The 21,299-nt window shown below is 45.7% G+C and overlaps 1 protein-coding gene across 3 annotated transcripts in view; it reads left to right on the top strand.

Moving 5' to 3' along the window:
• The window catches only part of PRRT3 (proline rich transmembrane protein 3), a 61,885-nt gene extending 40,892 nt beyond the window's left edge, over nucleotides 1–20,993 (top strand). For all 3 annotated transcript variants that reach the window (XM_044301682.1, XM_044301683.1, XM_044301684.1), the window contains one exon: nucleotides 16,811–20,993. In XM_044301682.1, coding sequence (XP_044157617.1) covers nucleotides 16,811–18,864 — 2,054 coding nt within the window. In that variant the 3' untranslated portion in view covers nucleotides 18,865–20,993. The remainder of the gene's footprint in view (nucleotides 1–16,810) is intronic.
• The last annotated feature ends 306 nt before the right edge of the window (nucleotides 20,994–21,299 follow it).

The following is a 21,299-nucleotide window of genomic DNA, read 5'->3' as shown; positions in this document are numbered from 1 at the left end:
AACAATCAGCAGGGAGTGGGTCACGTAGGAATGCGGAGCGGACATCCCAGTGGGGGTCCTCGTCTCAGGGCCCCCTCTTTAAGCCACAGTGGAGAGCCAGTAACCAGCTCTCACTATGGTATACTCAGGCCTGCCATGTATTACAGTACTTATACAGTCAACAGTCTTTCTTTCAATATACGCATGTAATACTAAATTTGCCCTGTAGTGGCCACTGCAGGGAAAATAAGCAGCTGACTGCAACTGTTGGAGATCTTGGGAGCTGGCGATCAGTTGATCACCATAGCAGTTTTCTATGGGGCGCCATTTGTTGACAGTGCATTTTGTAGAATTCTATGTCACCACAATTTCTGGTCCTCACTGCAGAATGCCCTCCTCTTCTGCACTGGTCACATGACAGTGACATCATCACAGGTCCTTCACCACCCCTTCTACTGTACACTATTAGGCCCCGCCCCCTCATGACATCATTGCAGGTTTTTGCTCTGGAGCGGGAAGTACGTGCCCTCATTTGTCTTTATTAAAAATATGGAGCCCTTTTTTCTGTACAGAGCTGAACTGCTCTAATGAGCATCCTTTGGATTTTATTTATTTTCGGTCAGTTGGGGAGCTGATGGACTCCTTATCTCTGCTCTCTGACATTACAAACACTCATTATAGCTCAGTTCTTATCTTACTGATAATAATGTGGCTTAAATAAGTGTTTATGACCGCTTAGTAGTTTAGAGATAAGGTTTATTAGATGACCGGCACAAAGTGAAAGTGAAAGTAACAGTCATACAACTAGAAAAACAGTGAACTATTTGTGACAGAACGGCTCAATGTTTTTAATAACGACCAACGGAAAAAATGATTTTTAGCCCAAAATGAGTAAAATGCAATCATAAACAAAAATTGCCTCAGAAGGTGTACATAGCCTTTAAATGTCTCTCTTTGATCTGAGGTCTAGAATTACATTATTACATGTGCAATATTGATCCACAAAGTGTTTTTCTGGGTCCTATCTGTATATTAGAGCCTCTCTTGTATATTATTTCATTATTTGATGCAATTTGGATTTTTTTCTATATTCATATACTTTTTGCGTTATTGTGCGCTAAGAAAACTATTAAAATGTATAAATATGCAGGGAAAATGGACCTTTCACACAACGAGCCATAGGTGTCCCTCTTTGACCGTCCAAAAAGTTGAAAGGTATGGGGGTGTGAGATGATGTCAAATTTTGTCAAATTTTGATAGGAGGTGAGCCTCTCCTATATAAGTCAGTGAACTTCACTGAGGCATCAGCTGCCACGCTCCTGAGAAAGGTCCCTCACAATGTCACCTTTCAAGCACGCGATGAGGATTGTGGTAGTTCTGGGACGAGCCGACCTATCCTTTAAGATGTCAGACATTATTATAAAAAAAAATCTAACTCCATTTCCTGAGCTCCGTCCCAGATACGCCGTCTCCAGAGTGGAAACTTAAAACAGACAATTGAAAGAACACAGAACGGCTGTGCGGCTGCGGCGCTCGCACAGGTGTCAGGTTGTTGAAGTTCCAGAGTTTCTTATGTAGGAAATGACTCAGAGTCTGGACGATGGATGGGGCTAAGCCCCCCAGGAGAGAGTGCGGAGGCCCCAGCTGCAGCAAAAACGGGGGGTGAAGCACATGCTCAGTTCTCCATAGCTGCTTCTCCATATGTTCTTCTCGTGAAGACTTATCGATTGAGCCCACGAGGTCACCAAGACCCCCTTACAGGACACATCAAAGAAGGATGGCACTAGGAAAGGTGGCAAGATGGCAACTTCAGACACATAGAAAGTCATGTCTGAAATGTTAAGGGAACATCAGGCAAAATGGATACCCTAGGCCTCATTTATGAAAAAAAAAACTGTCGAAAAACAGCCCTTGTTACGATATCAAAAAAATCACAGCGCAGCTTTTATAGTTGCCAACAGTCCCGAATTTGCAGGGTCTGCCCCTAATTTTCAAAATTTGGGCGGTTCCCGGATGAAAATAGGTGGGACTTAGGTAAGACCTGTCTATAGGTAGGTGTGTTTGGGGTGTTCCCAGGATGGGGCCCAAAGGAACATAAGGCAAAATTGATACTGTAGGCCTAATTTATAAAAGCTGTTAAAAAAACAGCCTTGTTACCATAGCAACCAATCACAGCACAGCTTTTATAGTTGTCAACAGTCCCAAATTTGCAGGGTCTGCCTTCAAATTTCAAATTGTGGGCCGTTCCTGTCTGAAAATAGGTTGGACTTATGTAAGACCTGTCTATAAGTGGGCATTCCCGGCGTGTTTAGGGCGCTCCCAGGACGAGGCCTACATGCTCCAACTTGATCAGCTACAATATTGATAAGTATAAGGTTTCATTTCTTAAAGGGGTATTTTGTGATTTTGAAATTGATGTCCTGTCTTCAGGATAGGTCATCAGTATCTGATCAGAGGGGGTGCAAGTCCTGCCACTCTCTCCAATCAGCTGTTTGAAGAGGCCGCGGTGCTCCAGTGAGTGCTGCGGCCTCCTCTCAGCTTGCCAAGCACAGCGCCAAACATTGTATAGTGGCTGAGCTTGGTATTGCAGGTCAGCCAAATTTACTTGAATGGGACTGATATGCGTCTAGGCCACATGAGCGATGAACGTGACGTCACTGGCCTAGGAAGGGGTCTAGGCGCTCACATAGCGCTGAGGTCTCTTTGAACAGCTGATTGGGGGAGATGCCGGTACTCGGACACCAGCCGATCTCATATTGATGACCTATCCTGACGATAGGCCATCAATATCAAAATCCTGGATATCTTCTTTAAACTGCTGTGGTAAAGTGAAAGCTGCACACTGATTGGTTGCTATGGGCAAGATGGACCCAGCACCGTGGATTTTTATGAAGCTATCTCAAAGAAACTGTCTTTCTTGCCCATATCAACCAATCACGTCACAGCTTTCACAGTTGAAGGGCACACTAGGAATTGAAAGCTGCGTTGTCATTGGTTGCTATGGACAAGAAAGACAGAGCATTAGGAAGATTTACAAAACTGTCTAAAAGAAAAAGCCAATCACAGCGCAGCTTCTATTTCCTACCGTGCTCTTGAAATATGAAAGCTGTGCTGTGATTGGTTGCTATGAGCAAGGAAGGCAGTTTTTCTTTTAGTCAGTTCTATAAATCTCTCCAGTGCTGGGATTTTGCTTGCCCATAGCAACCAATCAGAGCACAGCTTTAACTTTACCAGAACAGTTTAAGAAATGAAAGCTGCGCTGTGATTGGTTTCTATTGGCAAACAATTACAGTGTTCCTGAGAAGTAGTCTAAAAGATAATATATATTCTTCATATTTATAATTATATTATGGCAGCTATTACTGACTCCACAGGGGTTGTCACCCAGTTTTCCCAGTGATATATAATAGCATAGTTACAGGGGATAGTCACTTGCTGTAAACTCCTCTACTACATAGGAATCCCCCAGTATTATAAATGGTACATGGTAGGTGGGGGCCCTGTTATGTATTTTGCATCAGGGCCCATCTCTGCTGGTATAGTTATGGTGAGATATAGGTGACGGTAATACATTTACACATTGCAATGCAGTTTTGCCATTCAGGACCACAGAGGAGCTGATTAACCCCTGTGAGAGTCGTAACGGCGGCCATATTGGTTGCTCGTCTGTTTGGATAACTCCCTCAGAAGGGCAGCCGCCTCCTGGATAAGTCAGCGAACCCCACCTGTGGATGTGCCATAAACGTCTGATAGGAAATTCCCTTTAATAAGAGCTTGGTACTCTGTGACCATTTACACGACTCGCAGCGGGGAGAGCAGGACGATCCTCCGCCTCTGTCTAAACAGCAGGACAATGGAGGGTATCTGCTGCTGTATCTGAACCAGGAGGAGGACCCTCCCCCCTCCCCAGCTAATCTAGCAGTTATCCCTCATCTATTGGATAAGGCATCATTTATTCTAACTAGAATACCCCTTTAAATGATCAAATTCTTTCTGCCTGTAACCACCACTAGGGGGAGCAATTTACTTAGAGCAGGGATGTCAAACTCGTGGCCCTCCAGCTGTTGCAAAACTACAACTCCCATCATGCCTGTGCATACTACAGCTATCAGAGAATGATGGGAGTTGTATTTTTGCAACATCTGGAGGGCCATGAGTTTGACATCCATGACTTAGAGGTTTTAAACCAGTGTTTAGTTCAGTAGCGTCCAACCTGTGTCTCTCTAGCTGTTGCAAAACTACAGCTCCCAGCATGGCTGTGGTTGTCCAGGCATACTGGGAGTTGTAGTCTATCAGCAGTAGGTTGGAGAACAGGTTGAATTAGTTCAATGGGTGCTGTATGTAGTGAGCTCCCCCTGGTGGTGGGGGCAGGAAGCCAGCATTATAACAGGCTCTATAACAGGTGCTCCAAGTCCTATAAAGATCTGTTATAAACCCACCCTAAACCGTTAACCCCTTTACCATCCAAGATATTGGGCATTAACCCTAGACCACTGCCCTTTGCCCCTCAGTTGGGCACCCTGTACTAATACATGTGATAATGATTGCTGGCACAGGGCCGGTGATTAGGCATTCAATAAGGACAGTAGATCTCTGCATGAATCCGCACAGTGATAATACCGCCATATACGTGAACCCTCATACTCAGCTGAGTTTCCGGGTGTTATAAACAATGTCTGCTTTCTCTGTAAATCACTCCCATTCCTCGCCGTCTCCATATGTTTATATGAATAATCTTTTGAGTGATCGCCATCACAGGAACCCGATTACGTCACCGTTAAATGGAAAACAGATTCATGAGCTCCGGCTGAGAAAAACAGAGTCACATTTGTGTTATGAATTATAGGACCAAATGAGTCCCAATCAAATCTTAATACGGATTCGCCGGAGGAATTAATGGACCAGGTTTACCATTTAAGGGGCCCGGTCTGTGCCTATTAGGACCTTGATTACAGGGCAATGTGCGGTGCAGTTCACTGCAGATGTCAGGAAACATCAACGGAAACAGTCTAATACTCAGAAATAACGCTTAAAGGGAGATTCTGGGGATAAAAATTATTGATCCTGCACACTGGCTCCCATTCCTGCATCTTCCAGTGCCTGGGCCGTTTTCTCCCTGCCAGGGAATGGACATGGCCCTGTGTGTTGCTGCAGTCAATGAATGCCTTCAACTATGATGTGTGCATAGGTTAAAGATCACATTAATGCCTGGAAACAGTGATGGCCAGTTCGCCGTGTTCGCCCGCGAACACATGCGGGCTGCCATCTTAACTCACAAGTCCGGCGATGCACAGGTAAGTCCTTACCAGTGCCTGTGCGCGAGCCGGTCTAAAACAAATGCGGTCACCGGGAGCAGGCAGTTCCGGAACTGCCTGCTCCCGGTGACCGCATTTGTTTCAGACCGGCTCGCGCACAGGCACAGGTAAGGACTTACCTGTGCATCGCCGGACTTGTGAGTTAAGATGGCAGCCCGCATGTTTTCGCTGGCGAACACTGCGAACTGGCCATCACCTGCCTGGAAACAATCAGCATGGTGGTGAAATTTGCAACCATGATGCTTCGCCGTGAGGATAGTCTTTAAAGGAATATTTTCACTTGGCTCATAATACTCAATATATTATTATATTAATATATAAATCGCTAGGATTTTCCTTCACTTTATTATTTTTGGCTGCATTGGAAGAAGATGAGATCATCCTGGAGTTTTCAGGTCTCACATTCTGCTTCTATTCCTTTCTTAATATATCTTTATAACATTTGAAGCTTTGTTTTTCGGATACAGAGCTATGAATCTTAAAGTTAAAGGTAATATTCTGTCTGCCTGCATCCACCACCAGGGGGAGCTCACTGCATACTATTCTATTATTGAGTGCAATGTATGAGAAGTTTGCAACAAGCTCCCTCTACTGGTGACTGGAAGTGACAACAGCCTTTAAATGTTAGTTACTAAAATTCTACCTTAAAGGGGTTGTCTGGGTTCAGAGCTGAACCTGGACATATCCCCATTTTCACCCAGGCAGCCCCCCTGACTTGATCATCGGAGCAGTTTATGCTCCAATGGTCTCCCTTGCCCTGCGCAGGACAAGGGCTCTTTTATCAAAATGGCTAGGGCAGCGCTAAAGCCCGCCCATCAGAGCCGGTGACATCACCGAACACACTGCTGGGCGGAAGCCATCGCCAGGCAGTGTGTTATACTAAATAAAAGAGCCCTTGTCCTGCGCAGAGCAAGGGAGAGCATTGGAGCATGAACTGCTCTGATGCTCAAGTCAGGGGGGCTTCCTTGGTGAAATTATGGGTATGTCTGGGTTGTGCTAACATGGGGGGTTTTCGGAAAACCCCCCTCTTCGGCAGACCTGCGAGGCGAAGCATACTCGCCTGCTTCCCAGCGCTCCTTCTCTTCCCGGCCTCGGCTTCTCCACTCAGCTTGCAGGATGTGAACTTGCGTTTTGTTGCCGCTAAAGCCAATCTCTGGCTGCAGCTGCGTCATGTGAATATTTGACATGCCGCAAGGGAAGCAAGTCACCACTGCGGCCAGTGATTGGCTGCAGCAGCATCAAAACGTAAGTTTTCCACCTAGAAGCTAAGCAGAGAAGCCAAGACCGGGAAGGGAAGGAGTTGGTAAGTATGCTTCCCTTCGCAGGTCTGCCAAAGAAGAAGGGGAAGGTTGCCGATTCCCCCAAAGGTGCACAAAAAGAGCACGTGTCAGTAGGATCAATCCGATTAAACCAGGCATACTGCCTGGTAGGGTTGACCCTGCTGATTACAATGACACCTTTCTTGTGAAAAATCTATTGCAGCATTTCTGTTAATTTTTTCAATTTGTTAAACCACAATAGGCGATTGTCAGAGCTTATCTATTCTATCCTTGTACAGTGACCTCTGCACAGGTCACAGAGGATGCCCACAAAACTCTCCCATAGAAGTCAATAGGGTCCCCTCCTGACCATGTTGTGTCTATGGACCATGGGGCGTCCGTAAAGCCATTTTTTAATGCTTTGTAAATTCTGTTTCAGGCAAGATGGCCGCCCCCATAATCATGTTCAGGTACTAGAAAATAAAATCAGATTAGAGTAAAAGGATATGTGCTGCTATCTGTTTTTAAAAGGCAGATAAAACATTGGGTGACACATTTCCTTTAATTCATTTTTGGCCTCCATGATGATGACCAGAGGTGAACAGTGAGGGACGTCCTGGAGGAACCAGACAAGGTGCAGGGGACCACAGGACCAGGTCTTTGTCGGGTTCTCTCGAAGCAGATCGCCTTAATCTTGTAAGTGCCTCTTGAAGGTTACGTAACGCTGACCCGAGCCTTCGGGCCAAACATCTTCTCATTGATTGCTCTTAATGGAATTAAAAGAGCCGTCACTGATGTGCTCCTGGTATTATCTGAGGAGACGTTGGAGAGTACGTGGTAGCATTCAGCGGCATGTGTACTCGGGCAATCATTCATTCATCCCTCCTTGTTTCTTCTTATTACAAACTGTTTGTTCCAACTTGCCGCAGGCCCCCGTAGCGGCATACATGCCGTACAATCAAAACAAGGAGCATGAATTCACAATCAGCTGCCGAAGGCTTGGAATGTAGAAGGCAGTGGGCAGCCCTGTGGGATGTTGGTTAGAAGGCAACTCAGGCTGCTGAATATGAAAATGCATCCTAAACGGGCATGCACCAGGCCCGTCTGACCCTAACTGCTCTGCCTGCAAACCAATGGGAACAAGTGTTTATACAGTAGATGGTAAGAAGGGCAAATACTCCTTAAAGGGGTTATGCAGTTATAGATGACATCATGTCGTACATGACAATATATTTCTAACAAAGCTAGAACCAGCCCTGTACCTCACATGGATCCAGAGATCTGCCCATTCAATGCACCAGTTGCTCTGGTAGATTCTTTTCAGGCTGGTAGCACAGGGGATATGCTGCTGCTGCTGCTGCTCTCTCCCTGTCACAGCTCCGGGAGTGCATCCTTTCTGTTGCAGCTCTTTTCCTGTAATTACCACAAAGATATGGCTGGTGACAGTCGAACATTTAAACTGAGCGCGTGCGACCACCTCAGTGAGGTGGACAAGAAATAAGGAAAAGAACAAACAGCAGGTGGCGCTATACAGACATATTTTATAGAATAACCCAGGGGCTATAGTAAATTTAGAATTACATACAATGAGAAAAGCATTCAGTTGGTTTGAAAAAATGTAGAATATTTTTTCGTGGCACAACCCCTTTAAAGGGAATCTGTCACCACGATCGTGGACTACTACCTGCTGTAATACAGGAGTAGTACTGCAGATAAGGAATCCAGATCAACTATTTTTTATTTTCCTACTGCCCTATGTTTCCCCACTGTAGGCGTTCAGAGCTGCGCTGAAATACATTATCAGGACTGCTGTGCATGCGCCCAGGAGTCCTCTCCATTATGTTAGCGTGACGCAGGAGTCCTGACAGTGTACTTCAGAGCAGCTTTGCGCGCTGACAGTAGAGGGGAATCGGGGCATTAAAGGGGTTTTCTCAACACGATATTTGATACTTACCTGCTCCCGGCGCGCCGTCCACTTCCTGGTTTCGGCACTCAGCAGGGGGCGGGCTCCATCTTCATTGATGTCTTCTCCCGGCCGGGCCGCGCGCTGTACTGAACGCGCACGCCGAGTCCGCGCATGCGCCCTGGTGACTTCTTCCTGGCCAGTATAGTATACTTGCCAGGAAGAAGTCACCAGGGTGCATGGCGTGCGCGTTCAGTACAGCGCGCGGCAGGCCGGGAGAAGAAAAGAAGACGTCTGCGCACGCGCGGCCACCGCGATTCCTGAGAAGAGTGGTGGCCGTAACCAGGGGAGACGGAAGACAACAGTCAGGTAAGTATAGGTTTATTTTTTTCTAAGGGGTGGGGATTTGTTAATGAAATATATTTAGAAAAATTATCACTGTTAAATCATTAACAGATTCAACAGTGATCATTAAGATGATAATACCCCTTTAAGACAAAAAAAATGCAATTTGGACTTCTTCTCTGTGGTACTACTCATTAATCCTGCAGATAATACTCCAAGATCCCGATGACCAATTCCCTTTAAAGTGAAGGCTTCATCAGAAAATGACCCATGTTCAACAATTTCTGCTATTTTATTTTTCATTGTCCATGTCACTATCTTTATTTAAAACTCTCCTGAAATCTTGCAGTTTTCACTCTGAGCCTCCTAATAGTCTGACACTTCCTGTTCTGTAGAGTTCACTTCTCAGCAGTCATCTCATTATCATCCTAGGCAGGATTACAATCACAGGTAACGCATGTATAGCTAACACAGGATCCACCGTTCACGATAAATGATGGACACAGCTTATCTACTCCCCCTCCCTGCAGCATAGGTCACAGAGCGTACCCACAACACTCTCCCAGTCAATGAGTCACCCCCAGACTACAGAGAAAAAAAATACAGCAATATTTATGCCTGTTACAAAGTTTCCTCAGACTTACTTCTGAAACTATATAAAGATCAGTGCCAACTTAAGAAAGTAGACAATTTTTAGGGAATTTTAGGGTCATAGAGGGCATCAATGCATTCAAAGCCACCCGCAATAGTGACTAAAAGCTAGATCTATAAAGCAGTGGTTTCCCTTTTGGAGACTACAACTCCCAACAGCTGGGAGTTGTAGTATCCTAGCAGCTGTATTGCATCAAGGTTCATATCATGCAATGGCTTCCATGCGTCAGTCTACCATGTGCTTTAGTAACAACAATTGCATAACCGGCTGGCGGGTATCTCCAGCCAAGGTATTTTGTCGCCCGTCCAGCTCAGCCGAGACTCCCAGCAAGCCGATGAGAAAATCACCAGCTGCAAATGTGTCGCAACCCCCACACCGGCCTGGAATATTGATTAGTGTCACATTTTGTTAGGATTTTGGTATTAAGAAAACAGACTGATTGGAAACAGTGGATGGAGTCTGGATTTTAGCTTTATCGGAAACATTAGACCATATTTTCCTGCTCAAAGTATTTTTTCCTAAATGATTTACTGCATATCCAGAGTCAGCCATAGACAATTACTCAGTAGCTCTGTCCATGAAGAAAGTAAGGAGGATAGATTCAGTGGGAACCTTTGCCCAAAGCTTGAAGAACTGGCTTTTTAGGACAGATATGGGTTTCTTTCACCCAAAACATAAAACCCATGAATTGATGGGGTCTTCCATTGGAAAAAAGGATGGTTACTAGGATCGAACTCTCTCTGGAGGACTCATAGGTCCATGCGTTCCATGGAAGCCAGTTGATTTCAGTGTGATGCTTCTTTTCCCCTGGAGTGGCGCTGTAGGAGATGTGAACACTTGGTGATGGGTTCCCCCAATCACTAGGGGTACCAGGTGACGTACAACTTATGATCATCCTAGCCGGCTACACACATGATAACTGTTGGCTGCCAGCTCTTGCTCCTGGTTGCCCCATTGCACATACAGGTCAGCCAAGATTGTATATGTTGTGAATGAGCGAGGGAACCAATCTGCTACCAGACACCACCGATGGGCAGCAAAAGGATTGGACATGTCGAAGTCCAACATGACCAACCCTTCTCTTCCTTGGGATCTACCAACAAAGGAGAATTGGGAAGCCCTCCATATATATCAGATGGTCGGCTGATCCCACGAAAAATTAGCAGATTCAGCCAACATACATCTAATGTGTATAGCCAGGAGATGGTCATACACATTAGATACGGTAGTTGTTTGCCAAACACTAGAGTGGAAGACAGCTACCACTCCTGACCCCTCTGTGGTTGGCCAGACTCACCAGGTGAGGTGAGGTTCAGCTGACATTAGTAGTTTAATGTTTGTGGCCAGCTTTAGGTACGTTGATAACTTAATTGGGTTGTAAAAAATGGATAAGGCCTTTAAATTTAAAGGATTTCAGATCCCTTGTGTTCTATACATGAAGTAGAAATTTCCACTAGTCTTTACATTTGGATGAGACATATTTTTCCACTCGTCACCAACGATCTTAATTTCTGCCCCACTTCCATGTTTGCTTATCTTAGAAGAGGTGACAAGCGGAGTGTTTTAATAACATGAACGGCCTTGTGACCACAGTAAAGATTTGGAACGTTCCCTTCACTCCTTACCCTATGGTGCATGAAGTGGGCGGTGGAGCTCGGGGATCGAGGGGCATTGAGTGATTTGGCCACGGGCTGTGAAGCACATCACTCACTTATTCCATAACACACAACTCTCTTGGTCTCTGGCGTACATTGCCTCTGTAGGCGCCTCAAGTCATTGTGTCAGGCCCAGCCGACTACAGTTTGACTTGAAGCATCTGCAAGGACGTTTCCATCACCTCATCAATGAACATCGACTTTTCTGTAGTATAACTTTGGTCTTTCCTTTCTGTGCATTGTGAAAGGTTTAGTCTACTGCAGCCCACCCAAGTCAAAAACGAAGTAAAAAACAATCAAACACCCCTCTGCTCTGAAATGTCTCAGTCCAGAGACTCGGGGGGGGGGGGGATATGCTGGATCAGAAGGAATTGTATAAGGTTACTTCACAGTTTATTTGAGCTGTACAAACACAAGGCACAAATTTGCAAATTTACCCTTTAACTTGTGAAGTAAAATGAGGCAAAACTAGGCTTTCATGGTTGCTCCTGTCATAGGCAGAGGTGTCTTGGGTCCACTGAAAAATGTGAAAACATGACCCCCCCATCTACCATGTGCCATTTATAATATTAGGGTCTTCTTAGTTGGCCTATGGGCTCCCCCAGGTACCTATGGGCTCCCTCAAGTACCTACGGTTTCCCTCAGGAACCTATGGGCTCCCTCAAACACCTATGGGCTCCCCCAGGTAACTATGGGCTCCATCAAACACCTATGGGCTCCATCAAATACCTATGGGCTCCCCCAGGTACCTATAGGCTCCCTCAAGTACCTACGCGGTTTCCCTCAGGCACCTATGGGCTCCCTCAAGTACCTACAGTTTACCTCAGGCACCTATGGGCTCCCTCAAATACCTACGCGGTTTCCCTCAGGCATCTATGGGCTCCCTCAAGTACCTACACGGTGTCCCTCAGGCACCTATGGGCTCCCTCAAGTACCTACAGTTTCCCTTAGGCACCTATGGGCTCCCCCAGCTACCTATGGGTTCCCTCAAGTACCTACGCGGTTTCCCTCAGGCACCTATGGGCTCCCTCAGGTGCCTATAGACTTCCTCAGTTACCTATGGGCTTCCTCAGGCACCTATGGGCTCCTTCAAACACCTATGGCCTTCCTCAGCCACCTACATGCTCCCTCAATCACTAGCTCCAGGTCCAACTGCTACCTCTGCACTTCCTCTAGCTATATCCCTGGTCGTAGGAATAAATCTATATGGTGGAGGACAGTAGGAAGGGGTTAATTATTTCCTAATGATAATATTATAAAATGTGCAATATAGGGGGTTTTAGGATCCCAAAAAATCTTTGTCAAGGCCAAGAATTACAAAACATAAAAATATATGAAGGCATACTCACCGGCTTCATCCCCCACTTTCCCAGCGATATTGCTCCAGTGGTCCCAGCAGTCTTTGTTTTTTCATACTGGAGCGATGATGTCACAGACTATTCCAAGTGGTCGCTGTTGCCAGTCACTGGCCTCAGCAGTCACACAAGGTATTCACATGACCATCATTCACTTTAATTAATTGCTTTAGCAGGACCAGTGCTGCAGCAGTGATATGCCCAACTACCTCAGGTTGAATATAAGGGAACTCTCCATACAAAACTGATGTAACTGTGTTACGCCTGGCGGAGGGCCTCCAGGGGTGCAGAGCATCACACCGTGACCTCATGGCCATGCCTTTCTCTCAGCCCATTTCAAAACTCTCCAGGTAGACAAGTTTTGATTTAATTTGCTTAGTAAATTCCCACCATTGTGTATTTGTACATTTTGAAGCCTGCAGCATTGTTGTCACCTCTAATGGTGACCAGTGCTGGACTGAGGTACGATCACCGGGGGAAATGATTCTGAGGTCCCTCCTAATGGTTAATGTCAGGTTTACAAATCCCATGTAGATATACGGAGATCCCTGTTGATGACCCTCATCTCGTCCCTCACTCTGGAGCTGGAGGACCTGATACATCTGTTCACTGCACAGGCAGTCCATTGAGAACTGTGTAATTCTTCATTTCTCCTGTGGTGGCGCTGCTGGAAAATTGAACACCAATTACAGCTGATCACTGAAGGTCCCAGCAGCAGAACAAAAAGGGATTGTCCAAAGCAAGATAAATGCTTTTATCGGTGCACACGCCAGTCATCTTATATTTACACCCCAAAATTGTGATAGACCATAGCAGCAGTGATCTAGAAGTTAAGTTGTGTATGTTGAGTCTCCAGACCCCTGTTGATAGGGGGAAGAGTGACCAAGTCTCTGGATACCATGATATTGCACTGGGGTACGTTCATGGGTGATGATGTCCACATGCCCGCAATGACCTGAAAGGGTCATCTAAATAATGCTTGCAAATTTGAAAAATGGAAACTTCTTCAGAAATAGAAGCTGCACGCTGAGCGCCCCACGATAACGTCACTGATCTGATTGTATACCACCCGGCCCGACCTAATCCCCTTCAAATCCTGTTTTCTTTTACTGAGTCCTGGAGATTGGATTGAATGCCCTTGAATACACCGATGAGCTCACCGCTGATGTGCTGTGCCCGGCCTCTTATGTAAGCTGCTCCCATCCATGAGAAGCGGTTACCTCCTGCCACACAGTATCTGACATGACGTCCATGGGTTGTCAATGTGGAGCCTCCAGCCTTTTCCTGGGTGAAGGTCCATGACGAGGAGCCAGGCAGGGTCTCATCTGGATTTGGTTGCACAACGAGGAATTGTTTTATTAGGACATATTATAGTTATTCCCTTCCACTTCTGCACTGGTGGCCTTAAAGGGGCAACTTTTTAGTCCCTTTGTTTCCTTACATGTTGATAGCAACCATTATTAAAGGGGTGATCCAATGAAAAACATGTATCACCAAGCCAAAGCATGCTCAATGCCATCACATGACCAATAGTCACATGATGATTGAGCAAGTGACCATTTGCATGGTCATCATGTGATCAATTTGCATAATGATCATGTGACCATTTAGGATGGTATATGTATTCGTGTATACACACACATTTGTGTGCTTGAGAAAGACAGAGAGGTCGAAACGTCGCAATTTTTGGTAAATAAACCTGCATGAATTGAAGGCCGGCGAGTGCTGCAGTTTTATTTTTTATTTATTCAGGCATTCGCCCATCCGCTCAAGTCAGTGTCTATGAGATATCTTCTGCAATCCACACACCTTGTAGGATGACCACCACTTTATCCAATCTACTCTAGAACGAGGTGCTCATGACCAGTGATGGCCAGTTCGCAGTGTTCGCCAGCGAACACATGAGGGCTGCCATCTTGACTCACCCGTCCGGCGATGCACAGGTAAGCCCTTACCTGTGCCGGGAGCCGGTCTGAAATCAAATGCAGTCACCGGTAGCAGGCACTTCCGAGAACAGCCGCCGGGGGCCTTCATCGGGCTGTTCTCGGAACTGCCTGCTCCCGGAGACCCCATTTGATTTCAGACCGGCTCCCGACACAGGCACAGGTAAGGGCTTACCTGTGCATCGCTGGACGGGTGAGTCAAGATGGCAGCCCGCATGTGTTCGCTGGCGAACACTGAGAACTGACCATCACTGCTCAGGACCCCGTGCTAGTCATTGATGGGGACCCATCGCTGGTAGAGAATAAATGGTTTTCATGACAGAGCCCCTTTAATGATGCTTATTTAATGGGAAGACTATACTTATAGAAGGGTAGGAAGCTCAATCGGGCCCTCTCCTGATGCTAATGCAAAGTAATGGAAGGATAGGAAGCAAAAAGGGCCCTCTTATGATGCTAGGGCATAGTAATAGAAGGGTAGGAAGCAAAAAGGGTCAGTCTCCTGATGCTAGTGCATAGTAATGGAAGGGTGGGAAGCAAAAAGGGGCCCTCTCCTAATGCTAGTGCATAGTAATGGAAGGGTGGGAAGCAAAAAGGGGCCCTCTCCTGATTCTAGTCCACAGTAATGGAAGGGTGGGATGCAAAAAGGGTCCCTCTCCTGATTCTAGTGCAGAGTAATGTAAGGGTAGGAAGGAAAAATGGTCCCTCTCCTGATCCTAGTATATAGTAAGAGAAGGGCAGGATGCAAAAAAGGGGCCCTCTCCTGATGCTAGTGCATAGTAACTTCAGGGGCCCCAGTGCAAAATCTTTAACAAGCCCTCCACCTACCATTTATAATACTGTCTTCTTATGTGGCAAAGTAGCCCCATGGGTGACTTGACCCTACACCATACACATGCATGCTCGGCTGACTGTATTTCAGTGGGAATAGGGGAATAAGCCACTGTCGGACACCTCATTCCCAATCCTTCTTTCTCCCGATGTCTACCATTGAAGGACATTCAAGAGGCGGCCATACATATCAGATTGTCAGCCAATCCAGCTGAAATCAAGTCTGGACAACTTTTGTCTAACGTTTATGGACTACTTTCCCCTTCCAATCCTAAATGGAGAGCCATGCAGGTTAACGCCAAGAAGGAACATGAGCAGAAGCCCCTCATGTGCAGCTCCGGACTCAGGAGTCATATTTCTATATGGTATATAGGGGTGTATTCATTCAAATGTGGGTGCAGAGGTAGCAGCTGCACCTGAGCCCTGGTGCCAGAAGGCACCCATAGGCCGTCTGCTACATAGGAAGACACCAGTATTATAAAGTGACAGATTTTGCACCGGAGCCCAGGAGCTGATGTATCCAGTATGTCGGTTATATAGATGTATAGAGATGACAGAATCATTACAATGACTGCCTCGGGCAATGGAAATACGAGCATTATCCCGGGAAAAGCTCATTGCACGCCTGTGTCCATCAAGCTGTCAAGAACCATTTCTGACGCTCATATTGTCTATAGATTTTCGGATTAGCGTATTTTGTGTTGCGATCCGTCCCATGGTGACAGCCTATACTATAGCATGAGGATGAATCAGCTCCATAGCATAACACAGGGTGAAGGAATATGTCACAGAAGATACAGGACGGCGGCCATGAATGCAGAGCATTGTACTCGGCGCGCGCCTATGACTATAGGACTCAGGAATGCAGACGGTTCCCTCGTACATTAGGACCGTCCTGTCTGAGCACTACGGCTTTGATTGATTATAGCTTGCAGGAATATGCAATTTCTCATCAGTTATCACAGACATCAAAAAAACTATTTTTCCAGGAGAGATTAAAGGACTGGATCCATGAGGCTGTATGTAGTAAAGTATGTGTAATGTAAGAGCATAAGAGCATACCAGCAAATACTGGGACGTCTCATTGGGATGTGAAATGTGGAATCACACGGTGAAGTCCTTAGAAGGTGTCTATGAGACCAGAAAAGATTCCTGATTTTTTTTCTAGAAACAGCGCCACCTTTGCCTATAGGCTGTGTCTGGTATTACAGCTCAGCTATACTGATGTTATTGTGACTGAGCTGCATCAGGCAAATATGAGATGGACAGAAAGATAGATAGATAGATCGATAGATAGATAGATATGAAATAGATTATTAGATAGATAGACTATATCGATAACAGATATAAGATAGATATGAAATAGATTAATTAGATTAGAATATATTGATAATAGGTATAAGATAGATACAACACAATCACAATGTTTCCAGTTGCTCATGACTGGGAAATGCCTTTACTATCTACTGAGACATTTCCAAGGATAAAACTCTCCAAAAACAAATGTATAGACATCCTAAAACATGTCATTTCCTTCTGTACTCTCGCATTGACCTTCTTAATGACTTTCTTTCAGACCCAGTGCCTGGCACGTCACGATCAGAAGAGACTTCTTCATCTAAAGTGTCTCCGAATGGAACCAGAAAGAATGGGCGAAGAGGAGAAATACGAGTCACCACTCAGAGAGCTCTACATCGTCCTCAGCTCTTCGATGTCCCAACCAACTACCCTTCCAAAAAGCCAACCTTGGACACTCCGATGTGCTCCAAGAACAGCGGCACATGTGAATTTGTTGGAGCCAATCAAACACTACTAAAGTGGGATGACCTCCAACACACCCTAAGCTTTGCCTGGGATATGCACGTTTATGGGACTGCTGCCCTCTTTTTGTTGCTGTCAGTGATTGCGCTCATCAACCTTATTGGATCTCCCATTCTACGAGTCTCCTATCTTCCTTACGTCATTCTGGCCAATGCCCTCTTGTTTGTAATAGGAGTCCTACGAGGGGTGTTTTTTCTTCTTGATCCCTATGGGACAAAGATGAAGATTTCACAGCCTATTGCCCTTGTGTTGTACAACGTCACATTCCCACTTATGCTAACGGCATTTGCTACATTGGTTCTGTTGGTCCTGAAGATCGCCCGTCTACAAGTGCTACCCTCAAAGTTCCAGAGCCTTGCCTTGCTTGCCATCATAGCAGTCATTCACTTCATCATCCTCCTAAGTGCAGATCTCCTTACCCACCTTTTGAATCCTTCCGTAAACATGGTCTTACAGATCCTCTCCATTTCGTGGGGTATTTTTTTAATGGTTGGCAATTTTGTAGCTTATTTCCAGCTACGGAAGAGTAGTAAAGAGATTGTAAATGAGACACAACGAGTCTCGCCGATTGGTGAGGACATTGTGGTGGTTCAAACCCAAGGAAGGAGCATCAAGTGCATGTTTACATCCTCCAGAGTGTTACTAGTAGGCAGTATTTTTGGACTTCTGTGCTGTTCTTTGCAGGTATATGCCATATTGTGGTTGTACGGATTACTCGGCAGGAACAATGAATTTTCCTGGTCCTGGTGGTTTCTGCAGTTCTGGTTTCGACTCTCCGAACTGGCTCTATGCTTCTCTATGGTCTTTGTAGCTTCCCACAGCTTCTGTCTACAGTGCAGTAATAACGACCATACTTGCTGGTCCAAAATCATCAGCTACTTCTGCACCTACAAGAAAAGTGATGTTCCAGAGTATCCAAACAACTGCTATGACTGGACAAACAGTGTTCAAGACCGGATGGTCAACAACAACATCAGCAAAAGCATCATCCGCAACCAAGCTGAGAATGTTCCACTGAGAATCCTCAAGGAAAACAATGAGACAAAGATTAGCTACATTGGTAACAATAGTCAGTCATCCTCTCCCCTCTTCAAATCTAAGCCTGAATTTGTTTTTGGGCCAAAATCTCAAAATGTGACCATGGGACGCTCATACACTAGTATTTGTTTTGAGAAAGAGTCAATGCTGTCACTGACAGATCTGGAGTTTCGGCCACCATCTCCTATCAATCTGAGCAGAAGCATTGACGAGGCCTTGTTCCGAGAACATCTGGTGAGAGACAGCATATTTCTAGATTCCAGTCTCCAGTATCCAAGCTACCTGACCAGACAGGATTCTTGTTCGTCCTTGAAGGAATGTTCTGCTTTGAACCAGACAGTTGACCCACTCATTTCAGCGGACTTGAAAATGAGAAGATGCAGCAATCCCGACTACATGTACAGCCTGGCCAAGGATAACGTCAACGACCAAGCGTCATCGACCGAGGTTGACTCTCCAAGTGAAAGCCTTCAGCAAAGCAAAGAGCTTCCTCGTGATCTAACCACCGACGCTGTGATGTCTGTCAGCTCCATGGACAGCGTTTCCAAAGGCTCGATCAAAATTAGTTGGAACCCTTGGCGACACGGACTATCTTCTGTGGAAAGCCTTCCCCTCGAAGATGCACCAACCACCCAACTTCTAAAGCAAGGGTCCCAACCTAGCATCATGTCCAAGACCAGTGAGCCTGAGAAAAGTTTTGGGAGGAGACTGATGGAGAGAAGTCAAACCACAGATTCCCACAGCATTGCCAGCGAAACCATTGAACTGTGAACCTAAAATGGTGTATTATCTAGGAACTTGACGGAAAGGGAAAGGTGCCTGGTTTTTATAAATGTAATATCAACAAGGAGACACCATGACCTCTAGTTGGATATTATATATACGTGTAATAAGCACACCGAGCGTCTGTGTTTTAGGCCATATTACTTCGTTTTGTTACAGAACTGTTTTCTATGTATTTATTTTGAATTGCAACGTGTGACTTTTTTCACTGGACTGCACAAGATGGACACCTGCGACTTTGGTCCGTTATGTTGTCTTCTGAAAGCACTTAAAGGCAGAAGTCGTGCATTTCTGTCGGACTTAACCCTACGAAATAGTATTGTATTGTTTGAAACGCCACCTGAAGGACGTATGTAAAAAGTGGTACTGTATGTGATGAGGTACGAGTTCAACCGGATGTTTCAATGAGGCCTACACCATCCTCCTGCAATGCAGAGAGTTTGCAGTTTGTGGACTGCGGTTTATGACAATCAGACGAAAGGAAATCTCAAAGCCTAGAAAAACACTACGAGGAACTGGAGGCAGCCACCACATTAGTCTATACCGCATATGTATACTGCAAATACACGCCATTCATAATGCTACAAACCATAAGGCTCCGATGGGAATTTTTACATCATATCATACAAACTTTGGGAAGTTCTCGTTACAATATACATCTATCTGTATTAAGGTTTGGCGGTTAATTCAGTGTATTCTGGTCCATCCGCAATAACTGGGAAGTCTGCTGTTTCAGTAATTCCTTCCTATTAACGTGCTGTTCACGTAAAAAAAGATGTATTAAAGGGGTTCAATATTGATGATTGATCCGTAGACTAGGTCATCAGTATCTAAATTGATAGGGTTCTGACTCCCGACACTGGTCTGGTGGGCGCAACAACCTCCTCACAGCGCCGTACATTGTATAGTGGCTGTGCGTGGTATTGCAGACCCCGCACATTTCTCTTGAATGGGACTGATTGGTGCCTTGGCCATGTGACTGATGAACGTGACCGTCATTGGCCTAGGAAGATGCTGCAGCGCAATCTCTTCAAACAGGTGATTAGTGGGAGTGCTGGGAGTCGGACCCCCACCAATCAGATATCGTTGACCTATCTTGAGGATAGAAGTCAGAAAGAGACACTTCTTCTTTGCAAATTTTCCCAATTTTATTGCAGTATCAATACATATGACGCACATGCACAAGCACCGGCTGTGTGAATCCGGAATTGCGGTGCGGACCCATCAATTTGAATGTATCCGCGATCTGCAAAAGATAGGATGTGTCCTATCTATTGTGGTGTGGAGGCACAGACCCGAAAGCCCGTTGAGGTGCTGTTGAGTGTTCCCGTGGGCGTTCGATCCGGGCCTCCGCACCGCAAAAGATTGCCGTATCTTGCGGATCGCGGACCCATTCAAGTCAATGGGACCGCATCCGCAGCACGGAGCGCACACGGCCAGTGCCTGTGTATTTGCGGTGCGCAACACGGGCAAAACGGGTCGTGTGATTAAGCCCTTACATGCAGATTTTGTAGCGGGTTCGCTGTGGATTTGCAGTACATTTCACCATATGGAATTTAAAAAAATGGAAACTCGCAGCATTTAAAATCCGCATCGCAAAAATTCTGCGCAGATATTTTACGCGGTGTGTGGATGAGGTCGTGCTGCTTCTGTAAACGGCAGCGGATCTTTAACCACTAATTCTGCAGTGCAGACTCCTTGTGTGAATATATAGCGTAATTTAACTCCATCCTACCGACTTTCTTCTACTTCAAGGTGAAGGACAGTCTCTTACTTTCCAGGAGAGTTGTATCCAGAAGAACGTTCCCTTCTTTGGCCTCGTGTCCACACTGAGGACCACGCAGGTAAAAAGAATCACTGCCAGCATTTCCCAAATCAAGTCACGCCCCCTCTGAGTCAGAACTCCGCCCAAACACGCTTTGACTCCTCCCAGGGACATCCTAACTCCACCCTCGTTTAGCTGACCCCTTTGCCGAAGACCTAAATATCCCAATGTAGACTGGTTGCTGCTTGACAAATCACATAGAAGACTGTAGCTGTTCCCAAGCAACCAGACATGTGTCCCATGTGGAGATAAGTAGGAATTACCATAGCAACTGGCATTATTAATCAGATTTTTCAAAAAAAATCTGATTAATAATGCCAGTTGCTCTGGTGGAGACCCCCTTATACATTCACCTATAGTGATGCCAACTCTACCGACGGTTACACCTTGTAAGTACAGTTACCCTGTAGTGTGAGGCGGCTGTATCTGTATATAGGTCTTACCTGTGGCTGTATATATATATGCACGCCCTGTGTTTTTGTTGAACCAGCAATTTTTGAATCTGAAGACTTCATGGTCATTGCTGAATATACAAGACCCCCCCGGAGTCGGAGAGTTATCCAAAGCAGATGAGGCCGAATCCTGGGACATCCGGAAT

Source organism: Bufo gargarizans, chromosome 7 (genome assembly GCF_014858855.1).
Source record: "Bufo gargarizans isolate SCDJY-AF-19 chromosome 7, ASM1485885v1, whole genome shotgun sequence".
NCBI classification, from domain to species: domain Eukaryota; kingdom Metazoa; phylum Chordata; class Amphibia; order Anura; family Bufonidae; genus Bufo; species Bufo gargarizans.
This window is presented reverse-complemented; position numbering and strand designations above follow the sequence as displayed.